This window comes from Rhinatrema bivittatum, chromosome 14, assembly GCF_901001135.1.
Source record: "Rhinatrema bivittatum chromosome 14, aRhiBiv1.1, whole genome shotgun sequence".
Taxonomy (NCBI): domain Eukaryota; kingdom Metazoa; phylum Chordata; class Amphibia; order Gymnophiona; family Rhinatrematidae; genus Rhinatrema; species Rhinatrema bivittatum.
This window is the reverse complement of record NC_042628.1, coordinates 76097125-76114553: the sequence shown is the minus strand read 5'-3', so window position 1 is coordinate 76114553 and position 17429 is coordinate 76097125. Positions and strand designations below refer to the sequence as shown.

Genomic DNA, 17429 nt, shown 5'->3' with positions numbered 1-17429 from the left:
AAGGTTTAAGTTGGTGAATTGATTAAAAAGGGAAAGAGGTTGGTTAGTGATCAATTAATTGCATCAGTAGCATGGGATCTTCTTGGTGTTTGGGTAATTGCCAGGTTCTTATGGCCTGGATTGGCCTCTGTTGGAAACAGGATGCTGGACTTGATGGACCCGTGGTCTGACCCAGTATGGCAGGTTCTTATGTTCTTACGGATAGACTGAGGATGATAACTGGTTGAGTGTGAAAGCAACATGAGGTTAAAGGAATGGGAGTGAATGCGGTGGGGGTGTAATTGGGAGAACAGGAAGGTTGTATGTGCAGGGGGGGTGACGGGGACAAAACAAAAGGGCGATAAAGAAGTGGGAATGCGATGTCTTGCGTTTAATGGAGACCTGTTGTGCCTATGTCATTGTTTGGTACATCAGGATGGCTGATGCTGGGCTCTTTCAGACCCAACTGGATTTTACTGGTCTGTTCGAGGTAACGGTTTGAAAAAAAAAAAAAAAATTTAAATCAAAACCTGACAATTTCTCTACCCCTGTACATCCAATAGTCCCCAACTCAGACCTAGATTTATCAAATTGCAATAACTATCGCGGAAATAGCGCCCGCGATAAAAAAGGGGGCATGGTTAGGCAAATTTTCCTGCTACCGCATCGCATAGGTATTTCTGGCCCCCCATGCACGCTGAGTAATCCAGCGCAGGCAGCCAGGGAGAGGGAACATCGTGCAAATCTACTCCAAACGACAGTAAATCTTCACTGATGGCAACTGTGCTGCTCATATCTATGACGGTGCATGTAAAACAGCCCCTCAAAACCTACCCCACCCCGGGTTCATAATGCCCCTGTTACACTGGTATAAAAAGTTAACTTAGATGTGAACCTCTCTCAAACCTGCATTTGTGATAAAAACCATTTCAGCTGGTAAGGCACAGCTAACGCAGCCATAATTAGTCCTGGGGGAATTCTGCGCTACCGCAGAGCACAGAATTCACCCCCTGCACAGAAAATGGCAGAGGAGACCCCCGGCGTGACGCCAACAGAGTGAGCGAAGGTGAAGGCTCCGGCGTGCCGTTCGCGACGAAGATGAAGGCCCCGGTGAGAGTGAATGTGTGTGTGAGAACGGGGAGGGGAGGGGGCTGGTGAGCAAGCAGGGACAGGGGAGAGGAGGGTGAGAGAGCAGGGGGTGAGCAGGAGGATATGAGAAAGAGGTGGCAGAGCAGGGGGGGATGCTTAAGTGTGGGTTTCAGAGAGAGGGAGCCTATATGAGGAGATTGTGAAGGAGTGTGTATGTGTGTTAGAGATTGGGAGCTGGTGTGTATGAAAAAGGGATCGTGTGTATGTGAGGTGCTATCCTGTGTGAAGGGATTGTGTATGTGTGACAGGGAGAGAAAGGGAGCTTGTGTGTGTGTGTAATCAAGAGAGAGGGCCCTGTATAAGGGGATGTGTGTGTGGGAGAGAGTGAGGGAGCCTGTATGAGAGGATGTGTGTGTGCGAGAGAGTGAGGGAGCCTGTATGAGAGGGTGTGTATGTGTACTTGAGAGAGGGAGCCTGTATGAGAGGGTGTGTATGTGTACTTGAGAGAGGGAGCCTGTATGAGAGGGTGTGTATGTGTACTAGAGAGAGGGAGCCTGTATGAGAGGGTATGTATGTGTACTAGAGAGAGGGAGCCTGTATGAGAGGATGTGTGTGTGCGAGAGAGTGAGGGAGCCTGTATGAGAGGGTGTGTATGTGTACTAGAGAGAGGGAGCCTGTATGAGAGGGTGTGTATGTGTACTAGAGAGAGGGAGCCTGTATGAGAGGGTGGTATGTGTACTAGAGAGAGGGAGCCTGTATGAAGGAATGTGTGTGTGTGTGTGTGTGTGAGTGAGTGAGAGAGAGAGCGAGGGAGCCTGTATGAGAGGATGTGTGTGTGCGAGAGAGTGAGGGAGCCTGTAAGAGGGTGTGTGTATGTGTACTAGAGAGAGGGAGCCTGTATGAGAGGGTGTGTATGTGTACTAGAGAGAGGGAGCCTGTAATGAGAGGGTGGTATGTGTACTAGAGAGAGGGAGCCTGTAATGAGAGGGTGGTATGTGTACTATAGAGAGGGAGCCTGTATGAGAGGGTGTGTATGTATACTAGAGAGAGGGAGCCTGTATGAGAGGGTGTGTATGTATACTAGAGAGAGGGAGCCTGTATGAGAGGGTGTGTATGTGTACTAGAGAGAGGGAGCCTGTATGAGAGGGTGTGTATGTGTACTAGAGAGAGGGAGCCTGTATGAGAGGGTATGTATGTGTACTAGAGAGAGGGAGCCTGTATGAGAGGGTGTGTATGTGTACTAGAGAGAGGGAGCCTGTATGAGAGGGTGTGTATGTGTACTAGAGAGAGGGAGCCTGTATGAGAGGGTGTGTATGTGTACTAGAGAGAGGGAGCCTGTAATGAGAGGGTGGTATGTGTACTATAGAGAGGGAGCCTGTATGAAGGAATATGTGTGTGTGTGTGTGTGTGTGTGTGTGTGTGTGTGTGAGTGAGTGAGTGAGAGAGAGAGCGAGGGAGCCTGTATGAGGGGGTGTGTATGTGCACTAGAGAGAGGGAGCATGTGTGTGAGTGAGAGAGGGAGGGACAGAGGGAGCCTGTGTGAGGGGCAGTACTGAGAACGGGGTCAAACTCTGGGACTGGCGATAGAGTGGAAGGGGTTGAGCCTAGAGGTGGAAGGGAGAGATACTGGCAGGTGGAGGAGTTGGGGCCTGAGAGGGCAAAGTGGCCAGGGGAGCAGGAAGAGCGAGTGGAAGGGACACTCTTACAGTGAATGTCTAGGGAAATTCTGCTCAAAATATTTAAAATTCTGCATCTCCAAGTAATAACTTGTTTCTGTAATAATTTAAAATGTAATTACTTAAAGACTGTCATGTAAATTGTGTTATTTTGACCAATACAAAGTTTGCAGAATTTTAAGTTTTTGTGCGCAGAATTCCCCCAGTACATAATGCACAGTAAAAAGGTGTAGTTATTTCTGGCATTAAAACCTGCGCTGCCGTACGTTACTCTGTCGCACGCCACGTTACCTGACCCTCATTTCCATGCACTCCGCCCAAACTCCTCTCACCTCGAATACTAATTTTGAGTTTGCATCTTGCGATGTGGTACGTATCGCGCGCGTTGCCACGTTACCTCCGGCGTTAGGGCCGTGAAGCACGCGATAAGGCCCTAGCACAGTATGATAAATGACCCTGTCCGAAAGGACTCCCGAGCCAATGGCTTGGCAAAGCAAAAAGGTCTGTAGATCATCAATCATCATCTACCCTGCAAAACTGGAAGGCTGCAAAATAAATTATGCACAGGATTAACTCCCCAAGATCTCAGCATGAGATAAAGCCGCAAAAGGACAAGTGTCTGCGGTTATTGGTCCAAACAGCTCAGGGATACTGCTTTTTATCTGTTTTATAAAAGGAGGAATCTTAATGATTTTGCTTTTAACAGAATCATGCCAGCGTTGTTTATTTTGCTAGCGCCCTCTGGAAAAACTGGAGCCACCAGGCCGTGCTTTGTTTCAGAGATTCGTGGCATGCAGCCAAGCCCTGAGCGGCGTCACCTGCTACCTCTCCCAGAGTGAAACCCGAACGGTTAATAACGCGCTGTGTGCATGTGCCTGTAATTGCATTTATGGCGTCCTAACCCATAGGACCGCTCTGCGAGCCGCACGTACACATTATATTACTGGCGACACTGCTCCGAGCACGGGGTCCCTGGGCAGGGAATCTGGCATTTCAGCCCTGGAGATTGAGGCTCTGCTTACTGTCCCGTCGGTGGCAGCATTATTCAGCAAGGCCTGCAGACTGAAGAGGCAGCTCCGGGGGATGGAACTGCAGAACAACCCAGACACAAATCTGCGTGGGCAATAATGAAAGTGTAACTACCTGCTTAGCTTTGTTTTCATTACTCAGTCAAATCTCATGGGTTAAAATTAACTGCAGGGTTTGCAAAAAGGCACCCAGACTGATTATTGCCCTACCAAATGTTTGCTATTAAGAGTGAGCACTTTTGAAATGTGGTTCAGTAGTCAGCGGGTTATACTCACTTCCACCACCACTAAGGACTGAACCCTCCACATCCACCTTTAGAAAAAACCTTAAAACATGGCTTTTTATCAAAGCTTTCCCCCAATAAACTCGATAGATTTCTTCCCCTTATACACGCTTTTGTTCCTTTTATTATGGATGAGATACTGAATTTTGGTTTCATCATGATAGCTTATTATCTTATATAGTTCTATGTTTAATTTATTGATAATTATTAGTTGTTTTTTTTTGTTTTGTTTCCTTATTCCAAACGCTGTTTTTAAACTGTTATACTGTATTAGGTCTTCAATAATATTTGTTGACAATTTGTTTCAATGTAGACCGGTGTGATATTTTGAATTGAATGTCGGTACAAAAAAAAGCAAATAAATAAATAAATACCAAATGTTTGCTATTAAGAGTGAGCACTTTTGAAATGTTCTTCAGTAGTCAGCGGGTTATATTTTTCCCTTTTTTGAGTCATTAATGCAAATATAGTTCCTAGCTGCTCCTCCTACTTAGCCTCTCCCATCACTGTAAAACCAGGGGGACACTGCTGTGCTGTTCAACATTAGCATCCTATGCAAACATCGCACCAACGCAAGCAAAGCATGAATACAGCACGGACGGCGGAAGAGCAGAGAGTCAGGAAATGGAAACTGAAAAAGGTTGTGGCCATTATAAGTAAAAGCTGCACACCTTTTCTCAAATAGTATTTAAAAAGTTGAAATGCTGGCAGCTCCATGGCTACGTGCAGAGAAGCCGGACTCGATTCCCATCAGTTCTTCCATTCCCCAGGGTGGCCAGAGCTGAGGATGCTGGAAAGGCAGTGTTCACAGCTCCCCGGGGAAATCTCCGTCACTGCTCAAAACCGAGTACCTAGTGGCCAGATTTAGGATACAAATGCACTGAGCTCTGGAGTGAGCCACACCCTGAGGCCGATGCAGTAACGCGCGCCCAGCCTAGCACAGGGAATGATGGGCGGTTGGACGAGCAGGTCTCCAAAATCCCCGGTGCAATAAGGAGATCGGCAGCCTCCAAAACGCACATCCAAACAAAGGCGGAGCCAATGGCACTTATCACATGCAAACGTCTTTACCCTGCTATGCAAAAAAAACCGCCATGCACGCAAGTCTCTCCACTCATCAAGGGGTCTACTTAAAAACAAAAAAAATACGGCTTTTCCATGATTCCTCCTACCTAGGGTCGTCGCGATACAAATAGGAGGCCCCACAGAAAGCAGGATACTGGGGGGAAAAAAAAGGGCTTGAAGGAAAAACACGTTTCTGGGCGCAGAATACAAACGCACAAAATAAACACTCCAGGCCGTATATACGGTGCCGGTAACCTCGATGCTGCAGGATAAAACGGAGGCTCGGAAACTGAGCGTCCGTTTTGGTAACTCCCACGCAGCCTCGTCTCCTGAGCCCTGACGCCAAGGACGTGCCAGGGCCGCATAATTTATCCCCAGCGTGTTCACTTTAGTGCAGCAGCTCATTTACACATTGTAGCGGGCACCCGGGAGAGGTGGATGGGCACGCGATAAAAAACGGGCACCCAGTCTGGACGCGTGTTTTCCGTGCGCAGTTTACTGCATCGGCCTTCTCTGATCCTTGGCAAAGCATCGTCACCGAGGGGGGAAAGTGGTGCTGTAATCCAAGAGAAGCTGGTTTAAGAAGCAGGAGGACACTGCTGGACCACAAAACAATTACAATGAAACAGAAAGTTGAAATCCCCATCTAAGACAGCAGCAGTAGTTAAATTTCTCAACCCAGCAGCTTTGCCCATTCCACAGTTCAACTGCTTCCTTTTTAAAGGGCCCGGTTTTCAAAAGCATTTATACACATAAAAACTGGTTTTATGCAGGTAAATCGGCTTTTGAAAATTGCCCAGGAGGTTGTACACCCAACAGGCTTTCCTGGGCACTGAGCTGGGGCAAGGAAACCATCTATATGCACCCGATCTTTGAAAGTTTGGGCGTAAATGTATGCAAAATGTACAGTTCTGCCCAAAACCGGGAATAAACGTGTGTGTGTGCGCACGTGCCCGGCAGGGTTACACGTGCACCCACCACAAGTCTACGTGCGGGCTGCTACTAAATTACCCTGTCTTCATATATTTCTTAAACCTTTTTTTTTTCCTTGCAATAAAAACGTGTCTATCTTTTTATTCTGGCCGAAGCTCTGCTTGGCAGACATGTCCTTCCTAAGCTCCCACCACAGGCTTTACCTAAAAACACTAACAGGTTCGCTCGCGGCTCAGGCCGGCCGCGAGAGGGAAGAGGAACTAGTAATAAACATAGAAAAAATTGAATTTATACACCTTGAACGAAAGAACATTGTAAAAATCCAAAATCCCATCAAAATTAAAAATGACAAATCAATCGAGCTAACCAATAAGGCTAGAAACCTAGGAGTAATTATAGACACCGAACTCAGCCTTAAGCAACACATATCAATAAAAGTAAGAGAGATCACATCACCCAAACACTTGCTGATTTGCACTGGCTCCCAATAGAACAAAGAGTCCAATTCAAAACACTGTGCACAGTTTATAAACTAATAAACGACGAAAATGCCGACTGGCTAAACACCGCATTACGATTACATGTCCCTCAAAGAAATCTCAGATCAGCCAATAAAGCTCTACTAACCATTTCCCCTGTAAAGACAGCAAAACTGACGCAAGTTAGAGAGAGAGCACTATACTTGGCAGGACCATTATTATGGAACTCATTGCCACTTGAGCTCAGACTTATGAAAGAACTAAAACTCTTCAAAAAGAGCTTAAAAACTTGGCTATTCAAAAAAGCATTTCACAGTGAGGTCGCTGAATAACAACAAAGACCTACAGCTGAAAGTCGCCTATAAAAAGCAGAATGTTATTTTATTATTCTAAACATAATTAAATTTTAAATGGAAACAGCTATCAAATATGATTACCACCGAATCATATAAACAGTATCTCCAACTCACTTCTCATTTAGAGTATATTATTGAACTATGACACCATTAAATATTGGCACCCCATGGATAACTTAGAAAGCAAACCAAACCTATTTTGTGCCTAAATGTAAACCGTTGTGATGGTGCATCACTAAACGACGGTATAGAAACGTTTTTAAATAAAAATAAATAAATAAATACAGACAACAACCAAACTAGGCTAAACCGGGGGACAAAATATCCAAAGCCTCGAACCCCTTCCGCTCCGGTCCTGAGATTCTTTTGTGGTCCCTGGGAAAGTGACATCATCACAGTGCGACCTGAGAGCCGTGGCCAGCCTGAGCCAGGTAACAGGATTCTGCTCTGGGGCTATGGCTCCCATTAACTCCTGTGGTGCCAGCTGGCTCTGCCCTCACCCAGCAACCCTGTAACCCAGCGGCAAAGAACCCCTTCCAATCCGCTTCGGTCCTGAGACTCTTTTACGGTCCCTGGGAAAGTGACATCATCACAGTGCGACCTGAGAGCCAGGTAACGGGATTCTGCTCTGGGGGTTACGGCTCCCATTAACTCCTGTGGTGCCAGCTGGCTCTGCCCTCGCCCAGTAATCCTGTAACCCAGCGGCAAAGAACCCCTTCCGCTCCACTTGAGTCCTGAGACTCTTTTGTGGTCCCTGGGAAAGTGACATCATCACAGTGCGACCTGAGAGCCGTGGCCAGCCTGAGCCAAGTAACGGAATTCTGCTCTGGGAGTTACGGCTCCCATTTACTCCTGTGGTGCCAGCTGGCTCTGCCCTCGCCCAGAAATCCTGTAACCCAGCGGCAAAGCTCTTGCTGTGTCTCTGGACCGGCTGTTGGCTTTTCAGAGAGGCAGGGATGGAAGAGAGAAATGTGAGAAGAGGAAGGCCGGGATCAGAGAATTCACTCCAGAGGAGCAGGATGAGATCCTCTCTTTACTCATATCTTATGTACTTCTCATTATTGCCACACTTCCTAATTTTAAAAGTCGCTCCCCAGCTTCCCTCTGCAGCTGTCTGTGCAGTATGCATGGCTTACATAGCTGTGCGATGCCTGTAGGGGATTTAGATGGCTGTCATTGCCAGAAATTTTAGTCAGAATAGTGCGAGCAGCTAACCAGAAGGCATTTTCATCCATTGAAGAAGACCAAGATGGCCCGGGAGACCTAAGTATGTTCAGAGGCCGATCTGGAAGTCTTTACTATCTCGCGGGGGGGAGGCTGGCTTTCATTCTCGAGCCGGATGGGCATCAATACCCTTCGTTCATTATTGGCACTCAGTGGCCAGACTTTAGGTGCACGGTAGCCGAGCTAGGGAGGCAGTTGCGGTCTGTGGCAGCCCCGGCTGAGGACTGTGTGAGTTGGGAGGGGGATATAAAAATAGGGGGGAAACGCCCAGGTGGCTGTGAGCGAAGGCTCATGGCACCGTGGCAGTGGTTGCCACTGAGCTGAGCCTGGGGAAAATGTCGGGCTCCAGCAGAGAGAACATCTTAATATTCTAATTCCTGGGGCAGAAAGTGAGACACTACAGGATTTTGCCGATGCCAAAAGAGAGAGAATTTGCTTACAGACTGGAGAGTTTCAACATAGGGTAACCTGGATTTACCTCTCTACCAGTGGAGGAAGCACAGAATTGTAATTCAGGATAGGTCGCTGGAATATCTGCCACTATCTCTGTAGGCATCTTTTAGACGTTTTCCCTGTTCCCGATGAGGATGCCTTCCTCCCCAGCAGCACTCAAGTAGATCATCTATATCTATTAATAGACTACTGAGAGCCCCTATTATTGTTATAATAAGTAGCTTCACATGAATTCCTATTGTATATGCAGGTGAAGAACTGCAAGGCGCATTCTGACAATGATGAGGGTTGTGTACAGACAACTGCTGCATGTTACAACAGCATCCGAATGCCAAATTATTCCTTCCAACAGTTACATGGAGTCCCTGCTCCTATGAGCTTGTCTCCAATAATGTCAGAAAGCCATTCAGGGAGCAACAGAATTGTACAGGACAAAAAGGAAAAATAAAAATCACTTCTGCTTAATTAAATGTAAACTGTGTCCCAGGTGAGTAGGCCTGGGTCTAAGAAGCAGTGATCGTGAGCTACCAGGTCAAATGAGGTCTCAGCACACAATTCCCCAGGGCTGCAAACCGGGCTGCTTTTTGGAATATCACTAACAAATATGCATGAGCCCTACCTGCCTACAATAGAGACAATATACCACCCACCTCTCTGATCACTAAGGGTACCCCGAGCGCAACCCAAGTGCCTCATGCATGTTCAGAAGGGACACCCTGAACGCCAGACACGGCTGCAGCCCTTCACCAATGCAATTTGACTCCTGTTTTTGTAATCATTTTCTACTGGCATAAAAAAAACATTCCGGTGCCCATTCATCTGGAAACAAAGGCACAACCGGATTTTACCTTCTAATAGTGATAATCCATCACTGCCCTGTTTCCATTAATGACGCTGCACAAAGCCTCACTGGGCACCTCCCAGCTATATCCAGGTGAGCTGGATGATTTGAGGCCTGGGCTGTTTTTCAAAATGACCATCTCAACACATGCTGGGCATCTCAGTGAACAAACTCTACCTTGCAACAATCATTTTCCGCACAGCCTTTGCTTCTATACCGCTAATTTTGAAATTAGAAGGAATACAGTTTTATTCTAAAAGAGCAAAGCCATAGATCTCATCCGCGGGCTCTCTTAATCTGACAAAGAAATCCACCAGTCCTAACATAAGGTGACCAGATGACTCCATGCCAGCAAGCACGGGCTGAGCCAGGCCTGGTGTTACTCCATTCCAGTACTGACCTACATTCCGGCTTTTCTTAGGGAACATGAAACTCCATGTCCATGGATGCAGTGGGGGGAAAACCAGACCTAGCTCAGCTTGTCCTGAGGACGTGGAGCTAGCTGGTCACCTTATCCTAACAATACATGTTACAAGGAGGAATGGAAACCTGGATTAGGTCCCTGATATCCCACAGGTGAGCAGAGGTCAGGATGCCAAGGAAGGCGCAACTGCTCAACATCCCTGTCTACGTAGATGGAAGGGTTTTGCTGGCACAGATGCCAAGCAGGGGAATACGTGAGAACCCCAGGACACCAGATCGCCCACAATATTCCCCCGTTTGGCATCTGGGCTGTCAGAAATAAGAGCAGGCTCCAGCAAAAGGTTTGCTAATGAACTATGGGGGCAGGGAGGAAAACAAGATTACGGTGGGGGGGTGGCGTTCCTGCCCACTTCCAGTGAGTCTGACCCCCTAGCTGTCCATGACCACATCACCCCCACAGATGTCAGAGAGTGGGAGGTGACCCCCAAACTTTCTGAGGTTATGGAAATGATATGGGATCCCATATATTTTCAAAGGAAACAGAAGCAAGGGTCAAGACCCAGAGGGAGTAACCAAGCTCACTAGATGCCTGGGAATGATCAGAGCCCACAGGAGAATGGGAGATGTTCAGATTCCGTGGGTGCATGAGAGGGGACCCCAGAGATCCTCAGACTACAGGCTGGACCCCCGGAGATATCCCCTGACCATGGGAGGGTGAGACCCACAGACATTCTCGCAGGGCACGGAACTCGCCAGAGATTGTCACAGGATCACAGACTTGCAGGAGACGATCCCCAGGTGCCTCTCTCTAAAGAGGCTTTTAGACTGGAGATGGAGGGACAGCTCAGGGTTGCAAATCTGGGACCCAGATGCCTGCAGGCCACACGCAGAAACAAATACCAACAGCAGCAGAGGCCCCGTGCGGGCTGCAGAAGCCCCACCGCATCCCCCCTCCCAGACAATGGGAAGAGAGGCCCCGGGTACTCACCACCATGCTGAGCTCTCTGGGCAGGACCTCTGCCCCTAGTCCTGCATCACCGCTGCTGGCATGGAGGGTCCCGAGAGCCAGCTCCTCTCCCCTCTGCCCATCTCCAAGCCAGGTGAAGGAGACCCACTGTCCTCAGCCTGCTACTCCCATCTGCACAGGGAATGGTGGGGGCAGAAAGCAGAGATGCTCCCCCTTTGCTGGGCTGGAGGGACCTTTGGCACTGGAGATCTCAGGAGCCCATCCTGGGCTCGCCCTTTATGCCCGATCCCCTATTGTCTGCCTGCCCGGCTCTCCTGGGTGGCCAAGCTCCTGCTATCGGCTCCAGCGCATGTGAAAGCCTCAGCCCTGGCTGCTCCAGGCTCCGCAGCCGCCTGCATTTGCACGCAGTGGAGGGGGGGGGGAGAGGGGATTTCAGAAGAGAGGGGGGTTCCTATCGCTGGCAGCGGAGGGGGGGACCCCGTTGGCCACCTTCGGTTTGGGAAACGCCGGTTACGCGTTCCCTCCTGCGGTGGCCACAGGACGGCTCAGCCTGCCGGCCCTGTCCCTTGCCGGGCTCCTTCTCCCCCTCCAGCCGCAATGGTCTGATCCATTGAGCCGGGGAGACAATGGCTGCTGTGAATGGGGAAGGCTTGGGAGCCGCCTGCAGCTGGCGGCCATACAAAGGAGCCTCTGTGCCCGGGGGGCTCCCTCGGCCGTCCCCTCCCTCACCCGCTGGGGGTGCACGGGGAGGAGGAGGGGTTGCTGCCCGCTCCGGGCTGAGCCAGTCCTGCTTTTACCACCTGGTCCTGGAGAAACTGCAGGTCCAGTTTCCTGGGTAAAGGGGGCCGGGGGTCACGCGCCGGGGCTGACAAGTTCCCAACCTGAACTAAACCCACCCACCCCCTATGAGCAGGGAGCACAGGCAGGAGGGGCTCAGCCCGTCACTGGGGCGTGCATTCACGTCCCCTGCACCCCTTCTTCCTCTTTTTGCTCTTCATCATTTCTTTGGAAAGTGTATTTCACCTTTTCTCCCCTGCACGGATTCCCGGTGCAGCGCCCGCATCCGGCTCGAGGTTAATCCGAGCCCTAGGCACAAAGGCTCGACCCTCACCCCCATGAAAAACGGTGGCTTCACTCATGCCAGCAGCCTCTGCAGGGATCCCTCCTCCCCCTCCCTGCACATTTACCTAATTCCCCCTAAACCGCCCCAGCCCAGCAATAAATTCAGTTTTTGCCACCCTTTAGGCACAGTTGATGCCATGACACCCCCCCATCCCCAGGAAGATTGGACACCACCTATACAGTCTGATGGGATGGGATGGGACTGCCCCCCCCCCCCCCATAAACCCTGCTCCTATAAATAAATCTAAATTATTATTACGCTTTGCGTCCACAGAAATTCTCCCAATAATCAGGCAGATACAGAAAACCGTGCAGGAGAGCTGGGGAGCGCCCAGGCCACTCTCCTGGGCGTGGGATTCAGGAGGGCGGCCTGGGCAAATTAGGCCCGCGGTAAAAGGAGGCGCTAGGGACACTAGTGCGTCCGTCCCTAGCGCCTCCTTTTGGACAGGAGCGGCGGCTGTCAGCGGGTTTGACAGCCGACGCTCGATTTTGCCGGCGTCGGTTCTCAAATCCTCTGACAGCCAGGGGTTCGGAAAATGGACGCCAGCAAAACCGAGCGTCCGGTTTTCAACCCGCGAGCCGATTTTTTTTTTTTATTTATTTTTACTTTGGGAACCTCTGACTTAATGTCGCCATGATATTAAGTCGGAGGGTGCTCAGAAAAGCAGTTTTTACTGCTTTTCTATGCACTTCCCCGGTGCCGGCCGAAATTAAGGCCGACCTTTGGGTCGGCGCTAATTTCTGAAAGTTAAATGTGGGGCTTGGCTGCTCATTTTGCTTTCTGTATCGCGCGGGAATGACTAATAGGGCCATCAACATGCACTGTATAAGGGGTAAAGCTAGCGCATGGAAAACGTGTGTCCAAACCTGGGCTAACAGTGCGCTCCGGTGCATTGTATCAGCCTGAATGTGTGCAAAGCAGAATTAGGAGATTTCCCTTACAATTCACAATACAAAAAAAACAAAACGTTTAATTCTGGTGGCACCACAATAACAGCTATGCAGGCTCCTACTGCTTACTACCAGGCACTTTCTGATGTAAAATAAAGACAAGAAGTACAAAAGTCAGGCAAAACCTATGTTGCAAACCTGCCGTACCCCAACAACGCTCATTCCCAGCGTCCCCACCTCTGAAAAAACAGCACCAGGCCCCAAAGCACCAAGAGAAGAGGCCACGCTGCTACAGATCCCCAGGCAGGACACAGCCAGACCCGCACCAGACACAGAATAAGGGACCACAAATTAGCAAGAGAAACACAGGCAGACTAAACTGGAAACCCCAAGAGGAAGGGGAACAAGGGAAAAGCAGATACAGAAATGAATGCAAAACATAAGAAATAATATTCCCAAAGCTGAAGTATTCCAACTAAAATGCTTTTCTTCTACCTTTTGTCCTCTGGACCTTTTATTTTGCTAATAGTGCTGGTCCTAGTCCCTTTTTTCCCCCCTCTTCCCTCGTCACCTTTACCTCTTCCTTCTTGCCCTTTTCTACATCTTTGTCTTGCACCCTTCCTCCCCCCTCCCGGCCTTCACCTCCCCCATCTCCCCCTTTCCTCAGTCCCCAGCCTCTTATTTCTGCCTTCACCTCCCCCATCTCCCCCCTTCCTCAGTCCCCATCCTCTTATTTCTGCCTTCACCCCCCCCCATCTCCCCCCTTCCTCAGTCCCCATCCTCTTATTTCTGCCTTCACCTCCCCCATCTCCCCCTTTCCTCAGTCCCCAGCCTCTTATTTCTGCCTTCACCTCCTTCATCTCCCCCCTTCCTCAGTCCCCATCCTCTTATTTCTGCCTTCACCTCCCCCATCTCCCCCCTTCCTCAGTCCCCAGCCTCTTATTTCTGCCTTCACCTCCCCCATCTCCCCCCTTTCCTCAGTCCCCATCCTCTTATTTCTGCCTTCACCTCCCCCATCTCCCCCCTTCCTCAGTCCCCATCCTCTTATTTCTGCCTTCACCTCCCTCATCTCCCCCCTTCCTCAGTCCCCATCCTCTTATTTCTGCCTTCACCTCCCCCATCTCCCCCTTTCCTCAGTCCCCATCCTCTTATTTCTGCCTTCACCTCCCCCATCTCCCCCCTTCCTCAGTCCCCATCCTCTTATTTCTGCCTTCACCTCCCCCATCTCCCCCTTTCCTCAGTCCCCAGCCTCTTATTTCTGCCTTCACCTCCCCCATCTCCCCCCTTTCCTCAGTCCCCATCCTCTTATTTCTGCCTTCACCTCCCCCATCTCCCCCCTTTCCTCAGTCCCCATCCTCTTATTTCTGCCTTCACCTCCCCCATCTCCCCCCTTCCTCAGTCCCCATCCTCTTATTTCTGCCTTCCCCTCCCCCATCTCCCCCCTTTCCTCAGTCCCCATCCTCTTATTTCTGCCTTCACCTCCCCCATCTCCCCCCTTTCCTCAGTCCCCATCCTCTTATTTCTGCCTTCACCTCCCCCATCTCCCCCTTTCCTCAGTCCCCATCCTCTTATTTCTGCCTTCACCTCCCCCATCTCCCCCCTTCCTCAGTCCCCATCCTCTTATTTCTGCCTTCACCTCCCCCATCTCCCCCCTTCCTCAGTCCCATCCTCTTATTTCTGCCTTCACCTCCCCCCATCTCCCCCTTTCCTCAGTCCCCATCCTCTTATTTCTGCCTTCACCTCCCTCATCTCCCCCCTTCCTCAGTCCCCAGCCTCTTATTTCTGCCTTCACCTCCTTCATCTCCCCCCTTCCTCAGTCCCCATCCTCTTATTTCTGCCTTCACCTCCCCCCATCTCCCCCCTTCCTCAGTCCCCAGCCTCTTATTTCTGCCTTCACCTCCCCCGTCTCCCCCCTTCCTCACTCCCCATCCTCTTATTTCTGCCTTCCCCTCCCCCGTCTCCCCCCTTCCTCACTCCCCATTCTCTTATTTCTGCCTTCCACCTCCCCCGTCTCCCCCCTTCCTCACTCCCCATCCTCTTATTTCTGCCTTCCCCTCCCCCGTCTCCCCCCTTTCCTCAGTCCCCATCCTCTTATTTCTGCCTTCACCTCCCCCCTCCCCCCTTCCTCAGTCCCCATCCTCTTATTTCTGCCTTCACCTCCCCCATCTCCCCCCTTCCTCAGTCCCCCATCCTCTTATTTCTGCCTTCACCTCCCCCATCTCCCCCTTTCCTCAGTCCCCAGCCTCTTATTTCTGCCTTCACCCCCCCCCATCTCCCCCCTTTCCTCAGTCCCCATCCTCTTATTCTGCCTTCACCTCCCCCATCTCCCCCCTTCCTCAGTCCCCATCCTCTTATTTCTGCCTTCCCCTCCCCCATCTCCCCCCTTTCCTCAGTCCCCATCCTCTTATTTCTGCCTTCACACTCCCCCATCTCCCCCTTCCCTCAGTCCCCATCCTCTTATTTCTGCCTTCACCTCCCCCATCTCCCCCTTTCCTCAGTCCCCATCCTCTTATTTCTGCCTTCACCTCCCCCATCTCCCCCCTTCCTCAGTCCCCATCCTCTGTTTCTGCCTTCACCTCCCCCATCTCCCCCCTTCCTCAGTCCCCATCCTCTTATTTCTGCCTTCACCTCCCCCATCTCCCCCTTTCCTCAGTCCCCATCCTCTTATTTCTGCCTTCACCTCCCTCATCTCCCCCCTTCCTCAGTCCCCAGCCTCTTATTTCTGCCTTCACCTCCTTCATCTCCCCCCTTCCTCAGTCCCCATCCTCTTATTTCTGCCTTCACCTCCCCCATCTCCCCCCTTCCTCAGTCCCCAGCCTCTTATTTCTGCCTTCACCTCCCCCGTCTCCCCCCTTCCTCACTCCCCATCCTCTTATTTCTGCCTTCCCCTCCCCCGTCTCCCCCCTTCCTCACTCCCCATTCTCTTATTTCTGCCTTCACCTCCCCCGTCTCCCCCTTCCTCACTCCCCATCCTCTTATTTCTGCTTCCCCTCCCCCGTCTCCCCCCTTTCCTCAGTCCCCATCCTCTATTTCTGCCTTCACCCTCCCCCCCCCCCCCCTTCCTCAGTCCCCATCCTCTTATTTCTGCCTTCCCCTCCCCCGTCTCCCCCCTTCCTCACTCCCCATCCTCTTATTTCTGCCTTCACCTCCCCCATCTCCCCCCTTTCCTCAGTCCCCATCCTCTTATTTCTGCCTCTCCCTAGGATTCCATTTCCTCCCCCTGGATTCACCTCCACCTCAGTCTTCATTACCTTCCTCTCTCACACCCCCTGGCTCTGTCACTCCTCCCCTCCCACTGCCTCTCAGCCCTGCCCCAGCTTTAGCCAGGCCCCTCACACCATATCTTAAACTCTCTTACCCCAAACTCTGAGTCCCCACTTTGCCCCTGACCTTATGTCCCTGCTGAATCCTCCAGTCCCAGCTCCCCCACCAACCCTTAGTACCTGTCCCAGTTCTTCTTTCCTAATCCCCCAGTCCTAGTTCTCCACCCACCGAACCCAGCTCTCCTCCCCCACCCTGCTCTCATTCTACTTCCACGACCCGATATCCCCAAGTCCCCCCTCTCCCTCTGGATCTTAAACCTGCTCTTCTGTCTCCATCACCTTTCACCTCCCCGACCCCTCTCCCTCTGAGCCTTGCAGGGAGAGTAGGAGAGCGGGGATGCCAGATGGGCACTTCTGACCCTCCCCCTGCTGCTCTCCCTTCCACGCTGTGGGGAGAAAAGCAGGTTCAAAGCACTGGAGCGCTGGCCTGGCCACGGGATCCGGGAGGGCGGAGGGAGGCCCACGGGCTGCACTCTGGGATGGTACCACAGCAGCAATCTTCATTGGCCCCGGAGATCAAGTTAGGAGGGGGCAACGTGGTGCTCTTGTAGACGGTGCCCTGTAGAATGGCCCGAGAGCCAGCCCTGTGCACACCCATTTTACATGCCCTTATTTATGTCTCTGCATTAAGTTAGTCCAATGAAAAGGTAGCATCTTATCTTTCTAATGTCAACTTTTATTTCTCCGCCTTGCATCTCTGATATTTTCAGCTCTCTTCATTCTGCATTTTTCTCCCTGCATTCCACTCCTGTCACATAGGAAAAAAAACCTGGACAGCGTGGAAGGGGCAATTAGTCTTTATCTGCCTTCATCTGCTATGTTACTACATGCTGCCCTCCCCCTCCCCTCCCTATGCTTTGCATGGCTTACCACAAAGTCAGTGGGGAAAGGATGGCCTTTCTCTTGGGTTTCTTCCACGCAGGAGAGCCTGTGCGCTGCTAACGTCTCCATCCTCAGGATCGGATCTGCCCTGAAGGGAACAGAGAGAGAACAAGTTAGCAGTGGAGCCCTGAAAATCTACCGACACGTACCACACACACACAATACACAGCCACGTAAAGTTTCACGCGTGACGCCTAGATGTCCTCAAACCACATAAACGTACAGTGATTCTAAAACAAAATATTATTGTCCGGCTCTTGTCTACTCAATCTCTGGAGAGAGATTAGTTTGCTGGTTCTAAAGCTGACTTGTCTATTAAGGACATCGGTGAGATCTGCTGTGCTAGAGATAAGCTGCTGAGGGCTAGCTCACACCCTCCCCGTTTCTGTTTCTATCATTAATATTTGTATTTAG

General features: G+C 50.8%; 1 protein-coding gene across 1 annotated transcript in view; it reads right to left on the bottom strand.

The window, feature by feature from the left end:
- Positions 1–17100, bottom strand: part of LOC115076338 (rho GTPase-activating protein 33-like) — a 152590-nt gene extending 135490 nt beyond the window's left edge. The window contains 1 exon segment of the mRNA XM_029577646.1: positions 17004–17100. Coding sequence (XP_029433506.1) covers positions 17004–17084 — 81 coding nt within the window. The 5' untranslated portion in view covers positions 17085–17100.
- Positions 17101–17429: the final 329 nt, after the last annotated feature.